Raw genomic sequence first — 14,886 nt, 5'->3', positions numbered from 1 at the left:
ACAGCAGTAAAGATAACATTGGTGTGTGTAACAATGTAGGCCTTTAACACATCACTACAGTCCAGTCAGCTGTCCTGAGATCAGCCTGAAGAATCCCATCAGTGAAACAAAGATGAAAACACTTTAATGTTAGAACTCAGTGTGTCAGCCTTATGTGTGTGTACTCACAAACGGGTGATATGTGTTTTATGGACATGCTCAGAACCAGCTGCTCTGGCTTCTCAGCTCAAATGTACCACTGCAGACTGTTGTCTTTTACGCTGTAAAGTCTCATTTCAAAGATGTGTTTATACCAACAAACACACAACCTCTGCATGCTTCATTAAAAACACTGCAATCTAAAACCCCAAACCTTCACCATCATCACAGGCATTCTTATCATTATCAACTACATTGTCATCACCCTTGTCCTCACACACACATCATCCTCCTACCTCATCTGATCCAGGTTGTCCTCTCCACCTCACAGAGCGACTGAACCTCTTACTCAGCATGGCTGTAACAGTCCTCCTGTCTGTCTGTCGCTCTCTATGTCTGTCCCTTTGTCTATCCGTCTATCTACCTCTAATCCTCAGTGTGAGTCCCGTCTCGCTGGATGTTTTTCTCTGTCTTGTTGTTGTCTTCTTGATCATCATTGTGTACAAGCTTCTGCTGCTCATCTGTCTGCTTTCAAATCAGGAAGTGAGCTAACAAACATCTGCGCACTTGCACATGTGCGCGCACACGCACACACACACACACACTTCCTCTTTCACCATCTGTAGTGTTTTGCAGTGAGTGCTTGTCATGCTCACAAAATCACCATTTCAGCACAAACCCACAGACTGTATGTTGGATTTAATGATCCAATTGTTTTCTGTTGTTTTTTTGTATCTTTGTTTTATTATTGTGATATTGTTTTATTTTGTATTATTGGTTTTAATTTTTTTCACTTATGTTAGTGTTAAACATGTTTTATATAAGTAGATCCTCTTGCCTTTTCTGTTCTATTCCAATCTTGATTCATTTATTTGAATATTTGGTTTCACTTGGGTTTTTATTTGGTTTCAGTTCTATTTTAATCTTGCCGGGTAGCGTCACTTCCCCTGAAGTTAGAGTGATGGAGGACCTAGCATCATACATGGAATACATCAGTTTACATGAAAGTCACCTGAATTCAGACTAATAAACCAACAGACCATTGATTCTGAGTGGCTGCACACTGACATGTACTGAACCTAGAGTCCACAGCTGTGCACCAGCAGGATCAAGATGCTGTTTGAAGGGACAGTGCCTCCTGGTGGCATCATGTCAGCAAGAATCAAGAAAGAAGAGGCTGTGTGTGTGTGTGTGTGTGTGTGTGTGTGTGTGTGTGTGTGTGTGTGTGTGTGTGTGTGTGTGTATAAAATATATGAAAAAATATAATGTGGCACAGTGACACTATATTTCCCTCATACTAATAATATGGTTCAGTTGTGTCTGTTACACAGCTAACTTAGCTAACAGTTAGTTGTGTTGTTTTAGTCATCTTCCTGATTTCTGTGATGTGCTGTAGAAGGGTAGGGATGGGGGAGGGTCACTGTGGATTTGTTGTGCACAGTACACCTGTACCTGTAAGCTGCAGTAACTTGTTCGAGTACTACTTCTCACCTTGCCTTTCTTGCTCATCTTACTGCGGAGGTAGCTGAACGTCCGGCTGATCTTAGCTCCTCCTTTCCCCTCAGTATCGCTCCGCAGGGGGCCGGGCTCCTCCTCTGAAATACTGACAAACACACAGACCCATTACATCTGCTCACTTTAACCAAACTCAGTGCTTTGTGCTAAAGGGTAAAACCAACGTTCAGCCACCTCAGCACTTTTCTCAGTTACACAGCAGTGTAACACGTTTGACTTAAAGTTAAAGCTGTGTTACTGTATTTAAACTATAATCCATGCATTAGATCACAGCTTGTGTAAACACTTGTTCTGGAAAGTTACTGTGTTTAAAACTGAACCATCATCCACAGTAGATGATCTTCATTAGTCTCCCTTCTTACCTGTACTCCAATGAGCCAGAGTTACTGGAGAATGAGCTGCCCCCTAAAGGAAGCAGAGAGAACATCATCATCTGATCAGGCCAACACAGCTGCTACACTGCAGGTCACACTGTCTCTATGACACTGCAACACAGTGCTGAAAACTAAATCTGAAACTGAGATGACAAGACGAGTCTCTGATAGAGAGGATAACACCAAACACATTACCAGCTGTCACAACAGTGCAGCACACATCAGTACAACAGCATAACCCTAACCTTGAGTACAAAAGATCATAATAATCTGATAGAAAATCAGTTTTCATCCTGCAGGTTTGCGTCAGTTTTACTGTATAAATTACTGTTTCCAAAGTCAAGAACAGAACCTGTTTTCTTTCTATTTAACAGCAGTGTAGTGGTCTGAACCAATCACAACCAGAGCATGTCTATAACACTCAGACTGGATTTAACAGCTCTGCAAATTTTTTACATCGATGATAATTTTATCTACAACAGTCAGGTAACAGCAGAAACACTGTCCTCAGGTTACAAAGTAGTCAGCAGCAATGTGACCTGGTCTGCATGTGATTGCTCAATATAGCATCCTGCTGAATGACATCACATTGTGTCACAGCAAAAGTTGAGTCTGGTTAAACCTTTTTGTTGGACGACTCCTAACCAGTGAGCTCAACTTGACTCTGGATGTGTGTGTCTCATTTAGTAAAGGAACGAACATGAAGCAGAGCGGTGACACTAGTCATAGGTAGCTACAGTGTTCTTAAGGCTGGACACAGATCAGTTAGCAGGAGATTAGACAGCAGAGACACTCCTGTGTACTCCTGTAATTCACTGAACTCCACTGTCTATTCTGTGAACAGCTGATGTCTTCTCTCTCTGGCTCTGCAGCTCCAGGTCAGTTTAGTCAGCATTTGTGGTTTTGTAGGGTGGTGTTACAAGCTCCACACTGACAGAGGAAACACTCATCATCTTACTTTCCCCCTCCTCATCCTCATCACTGGAGGAACAGTCAGGAGAAAAGCAGCATCTATTTTTGGGGAGTGGAGAGATACTGAGGGAGAAGCTGATTTGTTTTTTTGATGGAGGAAATCCTCTCATCAACAGGTGTGGACGTGGTGAGGATGAACAGATGAACATGCAGAAGAACGAGTTCAAAAACTTCAAAAGAACAGGAGACAGGATGAAGAGTTACAACATAACGAGGTACCAAAAACATACAAACTCACCATCTACATCACGGTGACTGATGGCAACCATGGAGATGGATTTGGTGAGGGTCTGGTGATGGAACATGGCAGGGCAGCTGGTTGTCATGGACAGTGCCTGATGTGATGTCTACAAACACGAGGGGAGAAGAACTTATAAATAATGAGCGATGATTAGAAGTTTCATTGAGTCTGTGAGTCCTGCAGAAAGTCAACATGACCCCCCTTACAGGGGGCTCAATTAGACTGGAAGGTCCCTCACAAACTGTAGAAAGAAGGTTGGATGCAGTTGGTCTAGTAACAGTAGTTTGTGCAGGGGGGAAGAGGCAGGAGCCTCAGTCCTTGTCAGAGATACACAACACACAGCTTCACAGCTTCACAATCTCTCTCACACACACACACACACACACACACACACACACACACACACACACACACACACACACACACACACACACACACGCACCTGGCTGTCGATGCTGCTGCCATCTCCTTCCTGCTCCTCCTCAGTCAGGGAGACCAGTGAACCTCTCTCCTGGCTGTCCAGACGGAAAGCCCGGCCTTCAGTCCTCTCATCCTCGTCCCTAAGACCAGGACACTGAGTCTGGACCCCTCCCTGCTGCACCTCCAGACCCTCTAGACTATAGCTGGTTTCAAACAAACATATGTGTGTTTCTCATGATGTGGTGCTGAGCAGCCATAACATGTTTATGTGACAGTTGAACAAGATGCTGAGAACCAGACCCAGAACCAGAACAGGGTCTTTGTCATAGACCCTCCCCTCTTTACCTTCTGTTGTCTATTTGCTGCTGATCAGGATGATGCAGGTTGGATGGACACCAGCTCATACTGGAGATGAAGAATGGATGATGGAAGACAGAGAGAGATGATTAGATTGATGGATTAATGATGATGATGAGCTATGTTTAAGAGGGCTATGTGTGTTTTTCTGTGTCTGCCACTACAGACAAATGCTAAAGATTCACCCACAGGCTTCTGGAGCTTTCAATCACATTTCACAGACTTCTTCAGAGAATGATTAATGGGCAGAAGGAGTGGATGATGGGAAAGATGATGATGATGTGTACTACATGTACAGTAGTAGTCAGGACACAGACGGATGCCTCGCTCCAGCTGGTTTCTAAAGGAGGAGGAGGTGGTTCTCTCCTGTTCTCACTCAGTACTGGACCAATCAGAGAGAGACGTCTACACTGGAGCTGAGTGTGCTGATCAGCTGGACACACATCACTGCACCATAGACTGAATCTGAGGAGTTTTCCATCTCCACCCTAACTCCTACCACATTTTCATTCCATTAATGACTTTTCCATTGGACAATGTGTGTGTGTGTGTGTGTGTGTGTGTGTGTGTGTGTGTGTGTGTGTGTGTGTGTGTGTGTGTGTCTGTCTGTGTCTAGACTGTCATGGGAGCAGGCTGAGGCCTGAGAGATGATGACATCACGTCAGATCAATGAGGTGGTGTACCTTCTCCTGTGGAGGGGGGGCTTGACTCTCATCTCTTCTGACAGGCTCTTCAACGAGCTGGAAGAAGAGACAAATGGACAGTTAGCGGTGAGACAAGAGGGACAGATGAAGGAGAGATGTGGGGCAGACGAGGGGTCAGGAGGGGCAGATGTTGGACAGACGAGGGACAGGACAGGAGGAACAGACAAGGGACAGATGAGCGAGAGAGGTGGGACAGACAAGGGACAGACGAGGGGCAGGAGGGACAGACGAGGGAGAGACGCGGGACAGGAGGGACAGACAAGGGAGAGACGCGGGACAGACGGGGGAGAGACGTGGGACAAAGAGGGACAGGAGGGACAGAAGGGGCAGATGAGGGAGGGACATGTGACAGGAGGGACAGAAGTGAGGTGGACTTGTCTCTTAGCCAGTGTCAGCTAAATCTGCTCATTTTAAATGATCAGAGCTGATGAGGTGTATCTCTTGGTTTTACACATTCATCACTGTTAATGCAGGAAAATTGGAGCTGTCTGTAGCACCTCAGGTGCTGGTCTACGTGGTGGTGTGGTGTCCACAGCTGTCCTCAGAGCAGAGCTGTTCATAGGTCATCAAACAGTTTCCCACTGTATTAAAACAATACTCTTTCCCTCTGTCTCTCTGGGACAATATAGTCCTGTGATGGCTCTTTGAAGCCTCACTAATCCTCTGACATGTTCTGGGTTGTCATGGCGACCAGATATTTTACAGTCATCACTCAGGGAGCCTTTAATGATGCTGATACCTGCGCTGTGTGACGTCCATATCTGCAGCAGCATTGTTCCTGCCTGGCTCCCAGCTGTGACGACGAAATGGAGATAAGGATCTGATGGAGGCTCGAACGATAGTAGAGGACACCGGATTCTCTGGGAGCTGGTCTTTTTTCTCATCTTCTTTTCCTCCCCCCTCTTTCTCTCCTCCTCCTCGGATTTACAGCAAAACATGATGATCTTATTACCCACAGTTTTTAGATCAAGTGAAAGAGGATTATTGAAGTACACAGATCCTGATCCTGAAGACTTCTGATTCGTTCTTTCCACCATCTTTTCTTGTTAAGATTAGATAGAACATTTATAACACCTATGTTGTGTCGTAAAACGTTTGATGTACCTTTGTCTTCTGTTTCTGACTTCCAGCACAGTCCGGAGCTCTGAGGGTCCACTGTGTCAGAGGTGGCCCCTGACCAAGCCCCCTCACTGGGACTAAGGGCTTGCCACATCAACGCATGATCTGAGGAGAAATGAGAGACACAGACCCCTCTGCCCCTCAATCCAGCACAGGGAGGAGGGTCCGGCTAGAGAGGATAAGAAGACACCAGAGAATGAAAGAAGATGATCAACAGGAGAGACAGAACCTCAAATTACTGAACTACTGGGGACCTCCTAGCTGCTCAGACTGCTTTGAGTTCACGGGAGACAGTAAAAATCACTGTCTCCGGGGACTCAAGTACAATAACATATCCACACTGCCACCTCTACATTCCTTTCTACTGTTCTCCAACTGTTTGTTTACTGAAGCAGGAGTCCTGGAGTCAGAATGGAAGACCAGGTTCTGGAGAATCAGCAGCCAGATGTAGTCACATGCGGTCTCTGGAGTCACTCAGTGGAAACAAGTGAGTCACACGGAACTCTGTGTACCATAGAGGAACCTTCATGGTTCTGTGAAAAGTTCTCTGTAGAACTACACCCATAGAGACACACGAAGAAGTATTTATAAACATCTTACTGATCCTGAATCTGGAGTAGGGATTGTGTGGTCTATGGCTCCACATATTCTCCCAGTTATTCAGAGTTTATGACTGCAGTGTCCATGCACAGAGTAGAACAGTGTTTCCCTCTGGTCCCTGCCAAGCTGCAGAGTTTCCCAGTCTGTTACGTAACAGTCCCTTCAGAGGTTTTCCTCTTGGTTAAATTTAGAAAAGAAGTAAATACCTTCACCAGCTGTGTGTGTGTGTGTGTGTGTGTGTGTGTGTGTGTGTGTGTGTGTGTGTGTGTGTTGTAGGGGTTTAATACCTTCTTAAAGACGCTGTCATCCAGCTCAGCGCTGACTGTCAGACTGTCAGTGTCTCTGTGTGACACACACACAGAAACACACTCCTCTGTTTCTGGACGGACGTCTGAAAGAAGAGAGATACAGTCATGAGATCTTGGGTCAGTGACCAGAGACAGTGAACTGTGTCTGAATATGTGGAGTATTGCAGCTGTGGTTGCAATCCACAGAGATAGGAAGCTGAGCACATACCACCAAGACTACAGAGAACCAGGCCAACTGAACATCATGTCACCTGTCACTGAGCTGGAATGATGTCACCATTAACAACATGCCATAAACCCACAAAGACTGAGAACCAGAGGCCAGACCTTTTTGTTTCAGGACTTCAGCCTGTAGAAGGTTTGTCTCTCCATGTCTGTCTATGTCTGTCTCACATCATGCTTTTTATGTGGACCAGGTATATTGATGGCTGGTGCCTGAATTGGATTGTGTTGTGTCAGACTGACTGACACTGCTGCTTTAATAATGTCTCTTTCTGATAAATCAGTTACTATAGCCACAAGATGCTATCACTGATCAAATATTACACAGCTACAGCCGACCACCAATGTTCTGTTAAAAGACAGTATGGAGGGTACAAAGACAGATGTTTGTGTGGTGAAAGAATGAATTCATCATTTTAAAACCCACTTATTAGTCTGATGCTAACATAGACACAGAGACCTCAGCTGCAGCACATCAGACTGCCATCATGAGGACTTTTGAGAACTGTATCTGAGATGAGTGAAGATGGAGACAGTTTAAAGAGGTTAGACCCGTCCAATATAAAATGACCTTTACTGTGAGACCAACATGTTTCAGCTTGTGGTTCAGATCAGTCTGAATGAAGCTCTGGGATACAGTGTTTGTCTGTTAAACAACACTTAACTTTCTCCAGTATCTTTACTGTTCTGTTATCAATATAAACTCATGATCACTGATACATACATGATGAATTCAGTTACATCACCTGTTCGGTGGTTCACATGAAAACGTTGATGGATCATGGAGTTTGGATAACAACAAAACAATATGTGAAAGTAACGATGGTAACTGTTAATAAGGTAATTACAGACAAGTGAACATATGTTTGACCAGTTTCTGTACCTTGAAGGGATATGTTATGTTTAATACTGTATGCTTTGTATGATTAAAAAGGCAAGTCAGCCTTAAACTGATGATTATGATTGTTTATGAACATTGTGACATGTGAACATTAAACATTGTGAACCTGATTGCCGTTTGAGATTGCAGAAGCTCTGTAGAGCTCTTTAAGCAATCTCAAATTTATATGCTTGACTATACTTTTAATAAATTAGACGTGTTGAACTTTATGTTGTCCTGCATACTTCATCAAACGAATGCGCGAGTCCTGTTTGGTTATATATGGATCTGGACTCAACAACCTCCAGTCAGTTCCTGTTTCAGTCTGCCTTAGTGAGTTTAGTGATAGATTAGGATGATCTCAGGATTTGTGTGGAAGGCTCTGGATTAAATGTAGGACCCAAAATATACCTGAAGATAAAACCAACTCTCCCTTACATTATCTTACTGTCCTCCAGCTTAGATCCCTGGTGTGCTGGTGTAACTATTCAGCCCAATGGAAAGGTTTGGATCTTATGCAGTGTGAATTATCAGCACAGTTGACATTAAGTGAGTACCAACACCAGGATTCTTACCAACAGAAAACAAACCAACGGACCAAGGTTTTAGAGTTAGGTTTAGAGTAAGGTTTAAGACCTGCAAAAGGTTTCACCTGGAGAAGCAGCCATCAAAACTAAACTGGCTGTCTTATGATTTAAAGTTTAGACTGTCTGGTCTACATCTATGATTCAGGCACATAATGGTCTAACAGTTTACTGCACTGTGGCTGTGATAATGGCCTGGACTCTTTAAACCTCCTTCACATGAACAGGACCTCAGAAAAGAAGATTTCTCCGGATGTCTCCAGGTCAGAGACTTCTTCAGTAAAGACTCAAACAAACGGAGGATAGCAAACCTAATCTAATGAATATATCCACTGATAAATAAAAGAATAAAGATAATACACATCTGACTGTGTTTCAAAGTTCCTCTTGTTTTCCTCTCACCTGGTGAATGAACCAAATGACAGTCTTACCTGCAAATGATGTTGGTGTGCTGGGCTGAGGGCGAGGCTGGGCAGGGTAGAAAACATCACCCTCTCTCTGGATCTAACAGAAAGAAAGAGAGGAACACAGAGAAAATGAATTCCCTGTGTGTAGGACCTGACACTTCTTTAGAGTGTCGTCATAGGAACATGAGGTTCTTTATAGAACGATGTTAGAAACGAAGTTTTCTGCTGTGGCACAAGTATCTGTGCAGAACTCTTCTGAGTGTGGGAGTTCCCACAACTATATTAAAACATGATGTAATACAATGGACTGGATATGTGACTGTGAAACACACTCCCACCTACACACTGTGTATGTCTGTGTCTCACATGTCTGAGCTATCAACATGTACCAGAGGAACCAAACACACTGACAAACACACAGGTCACAAGCATATGATTGTTCCACCCCTGCAGCAGGACACAGCCAGACCAGTGTGAAATGAGAGAGACGTAGGCAGGGGTTCTCTACAAGATGTCTGTCATACACATGCACACTCACACTCACACATGCACACACACACACACGCACCACACTATGGGGGATTATAAAGGACACGACACACGTAAATACGCTGGTGTGATTATTTACTAGAAGTCTCAAATGTGTGTGTGATTAGAACAACTCAGCCATGCATGTGTGTAAGAATGTTTACTGTGGTTCTAACAGGAGTGAGTGAATCAGTCTGTGTTGATCTGTGGATGAATGTGTGTGATTGTGTTCTTTAAACTGTATCGAAAGTTCCTGCTTCAGTTCATTAAATCTCTGCATATGAACGAGCCAAGAGCACAGTGACATTACACTGTATTAAATCATCTGAAACGACACCAGGCTGTGGTGTGACCACACACACCTCTACCCACAGTAGGTTAGTCAGTTATAACTGCATAATCTGTTTTTTATGAGCCTATGACAAGCTCTGATAACTGCACATCTCCTACTTAAAAACACACCAGACTCACACTCAAAAACAGTAATCTTATCTCACAGAACACAGTAGTAGCGATCTGTTAGTTTGTGTGACTTTCTGTGGTTGCAGAAGTATTCAGAGTTTTTACTTGAGTTAAAGTACCACACAGTAACACAAGCAAACTAACTGATTGAGGCAGAGGTAGACCTTCAAATCCAGTGTTCTGCAAAGTAAATGACTGTATTTGTCAATAGAGTCTGGTGGCTTTGAATATAGTGATAAAACAGCTGTTAGTGGTTAAACAACAAGGATTTTACTCACACAAGATCTTCTCTTACTAGTTTCACTCTGAACCTGTCAGTGGCAAAAACAAGCAGTTTAGTGGACACACAGTGACAAGGGTCTAACATGCGTATGCACATGCATGTTGCAGGATGTGCACAAAAATGTACGGACACATTCAAGCCTGTGTGTTGTAGTCACGTGTACACACGTGCATATTGCACTAATCAAGAACAGACTCACACGCATACAAACGTTAATTCTCCTTACTTGACATTGTGACTATTGAACATCACCAAATCTATTGCACATCAGTGTCTGTGCTGTAATGACGTATCATGCAGCCCTACTCAGAAGGTTTCTCAGCTGTCCACCTACTACACTGTAGCACTGAGGACCACTATGGTCCCACCACAGATATACAGGTATCTGCTCCATCTACTTGAAACGTATTCAGTCCAGTTTATCTGGTCTGATCTCTGAGAACACCCTTCAGAGTTTATTATACACCTGTACAATGAAAAAGAACGGGGCTAAGTGAAGACTACAGAGGAACTCTCCTTAATCCTCTGAGGCTCTGCTCTGGAACAGGGCCTGGTTATCTGTACTCCACTGTGGTGTTGACTGAATCTAATACAGGTGAATGTATCATGTGATTGGATTTATGAATTACAATGACATCATATGAGATAATGTTATAAAAAGAAGCAAGAAAATGATGATGGAATAAATGTATGTTGAAGTCAGGTTCAGGATGTTTGAGTTGGAGCTGTGGACTGATGGAAGTGTCCATCATTGCAGACAGTAAAATATAATGTTCAGGAGAGGCTCTTTGTCACATGTGATAGTCACTGATGCAGAGTCACTGTCACTCAGCCCTCACACAGTAGCTCCAGTTTTACAGGAACACTCTGAACCAACCAATCCAAAACCAGAGGAGTTACACAGTTTGGTTACAGGTGAAGTCTGCAGAAGAACAACACCACCTCTGGTCCTGATGTGTGTAAATGTAAATGATTAAATAGAAAACAGCTGATTGAAATATGTAAGTGTTGGAGATTAACAACTTGACCTCACTGGTCTGTTGCGTAGCTCCTGTAGGCTGAGCCATCAGAGTGACCTCACATCTAATAGTGTGATTGTTAACCAGTGGAGAGACAATGTCTCCTTTGTCCCCTCATCCACTTGTCTCAATGAATCTGTTGTCCCAGCTCCATGTTGTCCTGCTCTGTCTATTATCAACATCCTGCAGAGAAGAGAGCTCTGCACAAAGAACGACTCTCCAACATGCAGGAGACAAGAGGCAGCATTTATCAGTCTGCAGCCGGGCGGCACATGCTGGATGTCTTTATGGACGCACAGTCATCTCTCATTTTAATCCTCCATATGAGCATCAATGCAAATGTTTCTGTTTTATCTGAATGTACAGCACAACAGAACATGTGATATTTATGTTGCATCAAGATTTTCAGTGGATTTTAGTGGTTAGCTCAGACAAAGCTTCTGATGTTGAACACATGACTACAGATCTGTCTCAGTATTGTGTATTCAGTAGTGAAGTATAGGGGTCTACCATTTATCAGCCTGGTCAATTATCATATAATCAATCAATATCCAGCATTTTCATGATTATCTGAATCATTTTTAACAGAGTGCATGTTAAATAAATTAATTAAAAAATGTTCTACTTACATTTTTGAACTACTGCACTAACAACGATGCAGTGACTAGACAATGCGTCTATGTATCTATGTATTGTGGGCAATGTCCTGCCCACAGCAGCATCTGATTGGTTATACTGAAGGCTGCTGTGTACACAGGAAGACACAGACTGGAGCAGAGCTGTCAAAGGATAAATATCACAATCCTCTACACTGAAGTTACAAAACACTACAATCTGATGGACAAGTTCATTTGTTGAACCAACACACACAGAGCAGGGAGAGAGAGGGAGAGAGAGAGAGGCGGAGAGAGACAGAGAGAGAGAGGGAGAGAGAGAGAGAGAGAGGTCATCACTAACTGCTAAACTACAGTAACTATCAGATCTGAACAGCATATGAAGTGTGGGTCTAGCGAGAGAGAGACAGAGAGAGACAGAGAGAGAGCTGTGAATGCAGAGCAGAACTACCATAAGTTTAAATGTACAGCAGGTGGTTAGATGAAACTGGATGGATTAACTGGGTAGACACTAAGCAGTAATACACCGCAGCAACAGAGAGACTCTCACAGCAGCATGTCTGAACATGAACAGTTGATCACTACTGTTACTGAAAACAAACTTTCCGGTAAAACTGTCCTCAAATAAAGGAACAAAGTCAGTCAGTTAATGGTCTCTGAGTTACTGTGGTGCATTTTAAAAGAGGGAAGGGGAGTGGGCCATTATGTTTTATGGTGATAATAATGATACTTGATAAAACTAATAAAGAGCATCTCAGGGGTATATGCACTGACTGAGTGACTGGTTGACTGAGTGACCAACTGACGGCTCACTGACGGACTGAATGATTGACTGAGTGAATGACTGACCGACTGACTGATCATATTTCCACCACTGGTCAGCTGAATGCCAAGTGACTGAGTGAGTTTACAGTCTGCAGTGTTGACAACTAAACTAAACCTCAGCTACTCTCCAGCAAGAGAAGTTTTCCAATCAAGAGATTCCACATGGACACCTGAGCCACAACAACAGCTGCAACACTTCCTCTGATATAGACTAACATGTGTCTCATCATCAGCTGATTCCTGTTCATGTTACAGTTCACACACAGGACAGAGTCACATGACACCTGCCACCAAAGCTGACTGAAACACACCTGAGTTAAAACGTGCACCTTCACTTTTACACTGTGCTCTAGGATTATTATGTAATCATTGACTTATTCACTGTAGCCATGTTTGCCCGTCTAAACCGACTTCAGGCACTGTATTTCCCATGATGCTCTTCAGTACATGTCTGTACTGGTATTCACTGTGAACAGAACAGGATGAATGTGCAGAATGAAAAAATGAAAAGATGTCATAACAAGTCATGAAGCTGAACTGGATTCTCTTTAATAATCTTGTGCCTCTCACATGCTTTTTACAGTTCGTAGAAACTGGTACCTCATTCTGTGACTCTGAGGGACAGACATCAAATTATCTAAGTTACATTGGCTAGCTCACACCCTTAAATACAAGGGTTCAGTTGAGGTGAATGAGGCTGAAGCAATTTGAACTAAATCCTGGAAATTGTGTGTAGGTTTAGTAAAGATTAGTCCTCACAATGAACCAACATCTGACTAGCAGGATGTCTCTCTGCTGCAGCTCAGTATGGAAACACAGAAACAGGCAATTAGGTGATTACAAACAATAACATGGAGATGTCAACGTCTGACTCTGCTGAAGCCTCGTGTCAACTTCAACTGAACTTGTGATCTCAGCGACCGACCAGTAATTCCACACTGTGCCAAGTGAGTGTTGTATTAAAATACACTTGTAAATCTTTGGTCATGAGCTTCTGACAGTTCAGACTCATTATACAGGTGGAGACATGTACAGTGAGCTGCTGTCCAAACCCTAACATCTAAAGTCAGACCTGAGAGACCTCAGATAACTTGGTGTTCAATGAGGAGTAAACAGCATGAGGACACCTCACAGAGAGAGAACACTGATCATGAACTCTACATGGCTACGCTGTAGACTACTGTATATCTGTGTCTGTATATCTGAGTCTGTATATTCCTGTATATCTGTGTCTGTATATCTGAGTCTGTATATCTGAGTCTGTATATTCCTGTATATCTGTGTCTGTATATCTGAGTCTGTATATTCCTGTATATCTGTGTCTGTATATCTGTGTCTGTATATTCCTGTATATCTGTGTCTATATATCTCTGTATATCTGTGTCTGTATATTCCTGTACATCTGTGTCTATATGTCTGTATATCTGTGTCTATATATCTCTGTATATCTGTCTCTGTATATCTGTCTGATAATATATTGCATTCAAAAAGTATTCAGACCCCTTGACTTTTCAGATTTTGTCATGTTGCAGTTCTATGATAAAATTCAGGTCAGGACTCTGGCTGGTCCACTGAGGGACGTTGTCAGAGTTGTCTCTAAACCACTCTTGTTTTGTCATGGCTGTGCGCTAAGGGCCATATTCCTGTTGGAAGGTAAACCTTCAGCCAAGTCTGAGTTCCTGAGCTCTGAACCAGGGTTTTCCCTCAGTACTGACCAGTCTGCTTGTCCCCCCACAGTCTGATACTGCCTCCACCATGCTTCGCTGTTGGGATGGTGCTGTTTGGATGATGAGTGGTGCCTGGTTTGTCTCAGAATTAGGAACAGCGAACATGACAGAGAATAGGTCTGATATGAGTTAATGAGGAAGAGAACTGAGGAATCAAAGTCCTCTGACAAACTGTAGATATTAATTACTGATATTTGCTCTGTGTTGATGTTTTTTTTTGATAAATTCTGTGATGCTGCAGTCGATGTATAATCTATTTGATGTAATATCTATTAAGTGTTATATCAGCTGAGATGCTGACTGACGTCTCATCTTCCCTGCTGGGAGGAGGTGACAGTGACTGAGGGACTTGTTCGCCAAATGGAAAGCCCCACTGACACCATGGCAACATTGTACTTCCCGTTTGCACCACCCAAAGCATGATGGAAATTGTAGTCCAAAACTCAGAAAATGTTGGTACACAGTGACCTTTGACTAACAAATTCTAATCAGTGCATATTACAAACCCAGACGACTTCATGTTTCATTAAACTTTGTTTTCAGAAACTTTTCTACAACTTTTACAGCTCCACAGTCCCTCTAACACA

General features: G+C 43.1%; 1 protein-coding gene across 8 annotated transcripts in view; it reads right to left on the bottom strand.

Moving 5' to 3' along the window:
• Window positions 1-14,886, bottom strand: part of LOC111647725 (uncharacterized) — a 105,714-nt gene that overhangs the window by 28,100 nt on the left and 62,728 nt on the right. For 6 of the 8 annotated variants that reach the window (XM_087171521.1, XM_087171524.1, XM_087171525.1 and 3 more), the window contains exons 12-22: window positions 10,110-10,142; window positions 8,866-8,938; window positions 6,728-6,831; window positions 5,826-6,009; window positions 5,461-5,638; window positions 4,701-4,757; window positions 4,006-4,065; window positions 3,683-3,863; window positions 3,238-3,346; window positions 2,016-2,058; window positions 1,630-1,741 (exon numbers count right to left, since the gene is read on the bottom strand). In XM_087171521.1, the coding sequence (XP_087027647.1) occupies window positions 1,630-1,741; window positions 2,016-2,058; window positions 3,238-3,346; window positions 3,683-3,863; window positions 4,006-4,065; window positions 4,701-4,757; window positions 5,461-5,638; window positions 5,826-6,009; window positions 6,728-6,831; window positions 8,866-8,938; window positions 10,110-10,142 (1,134 nt within the window). The remainder of the gene's footprint in view (window positions 1-1,629; window positions 1,742-2,015; window positions 2,059-3,237; window positions 3,347-3,682; window positions 3,864-4,005; window positions 4,066-4,700; window positions 4,758-5,460; window positions 5,639-5,825; window positions 6,010-6,727; window positions 6,832-8,865; window positions 8,939-10,109; window positions 10,143-14,886) is intronic. The other 2 variants (XM_087171523.1, XM_023397371.2) reach the window with 2 other exon arrangements.

This window comes from Seriola lalandi, unplaced genomic scaffold (genome assembly GCF_002814215.2).
Source record: "Seriola lalandi dorsalis isolate HSWRI2012SDOR001 ecotype SW California unplaced genomic scaffold, Sedor1 jcf7180002055008, whole genome shotgun sequence".
Classification (NCBI taxonomy): domain Eukaryota; kingdom Metazoa; phylum Chordata; class Actinopteri; order Carangiformes; family Carangidae; genus Seriola; species Seriola lalandi.
The sequence above is the reverse complement of the archived record's forward strand: the minus strand, read 5'-3'. Positions and strand labels throughout refer to the sequence as shown.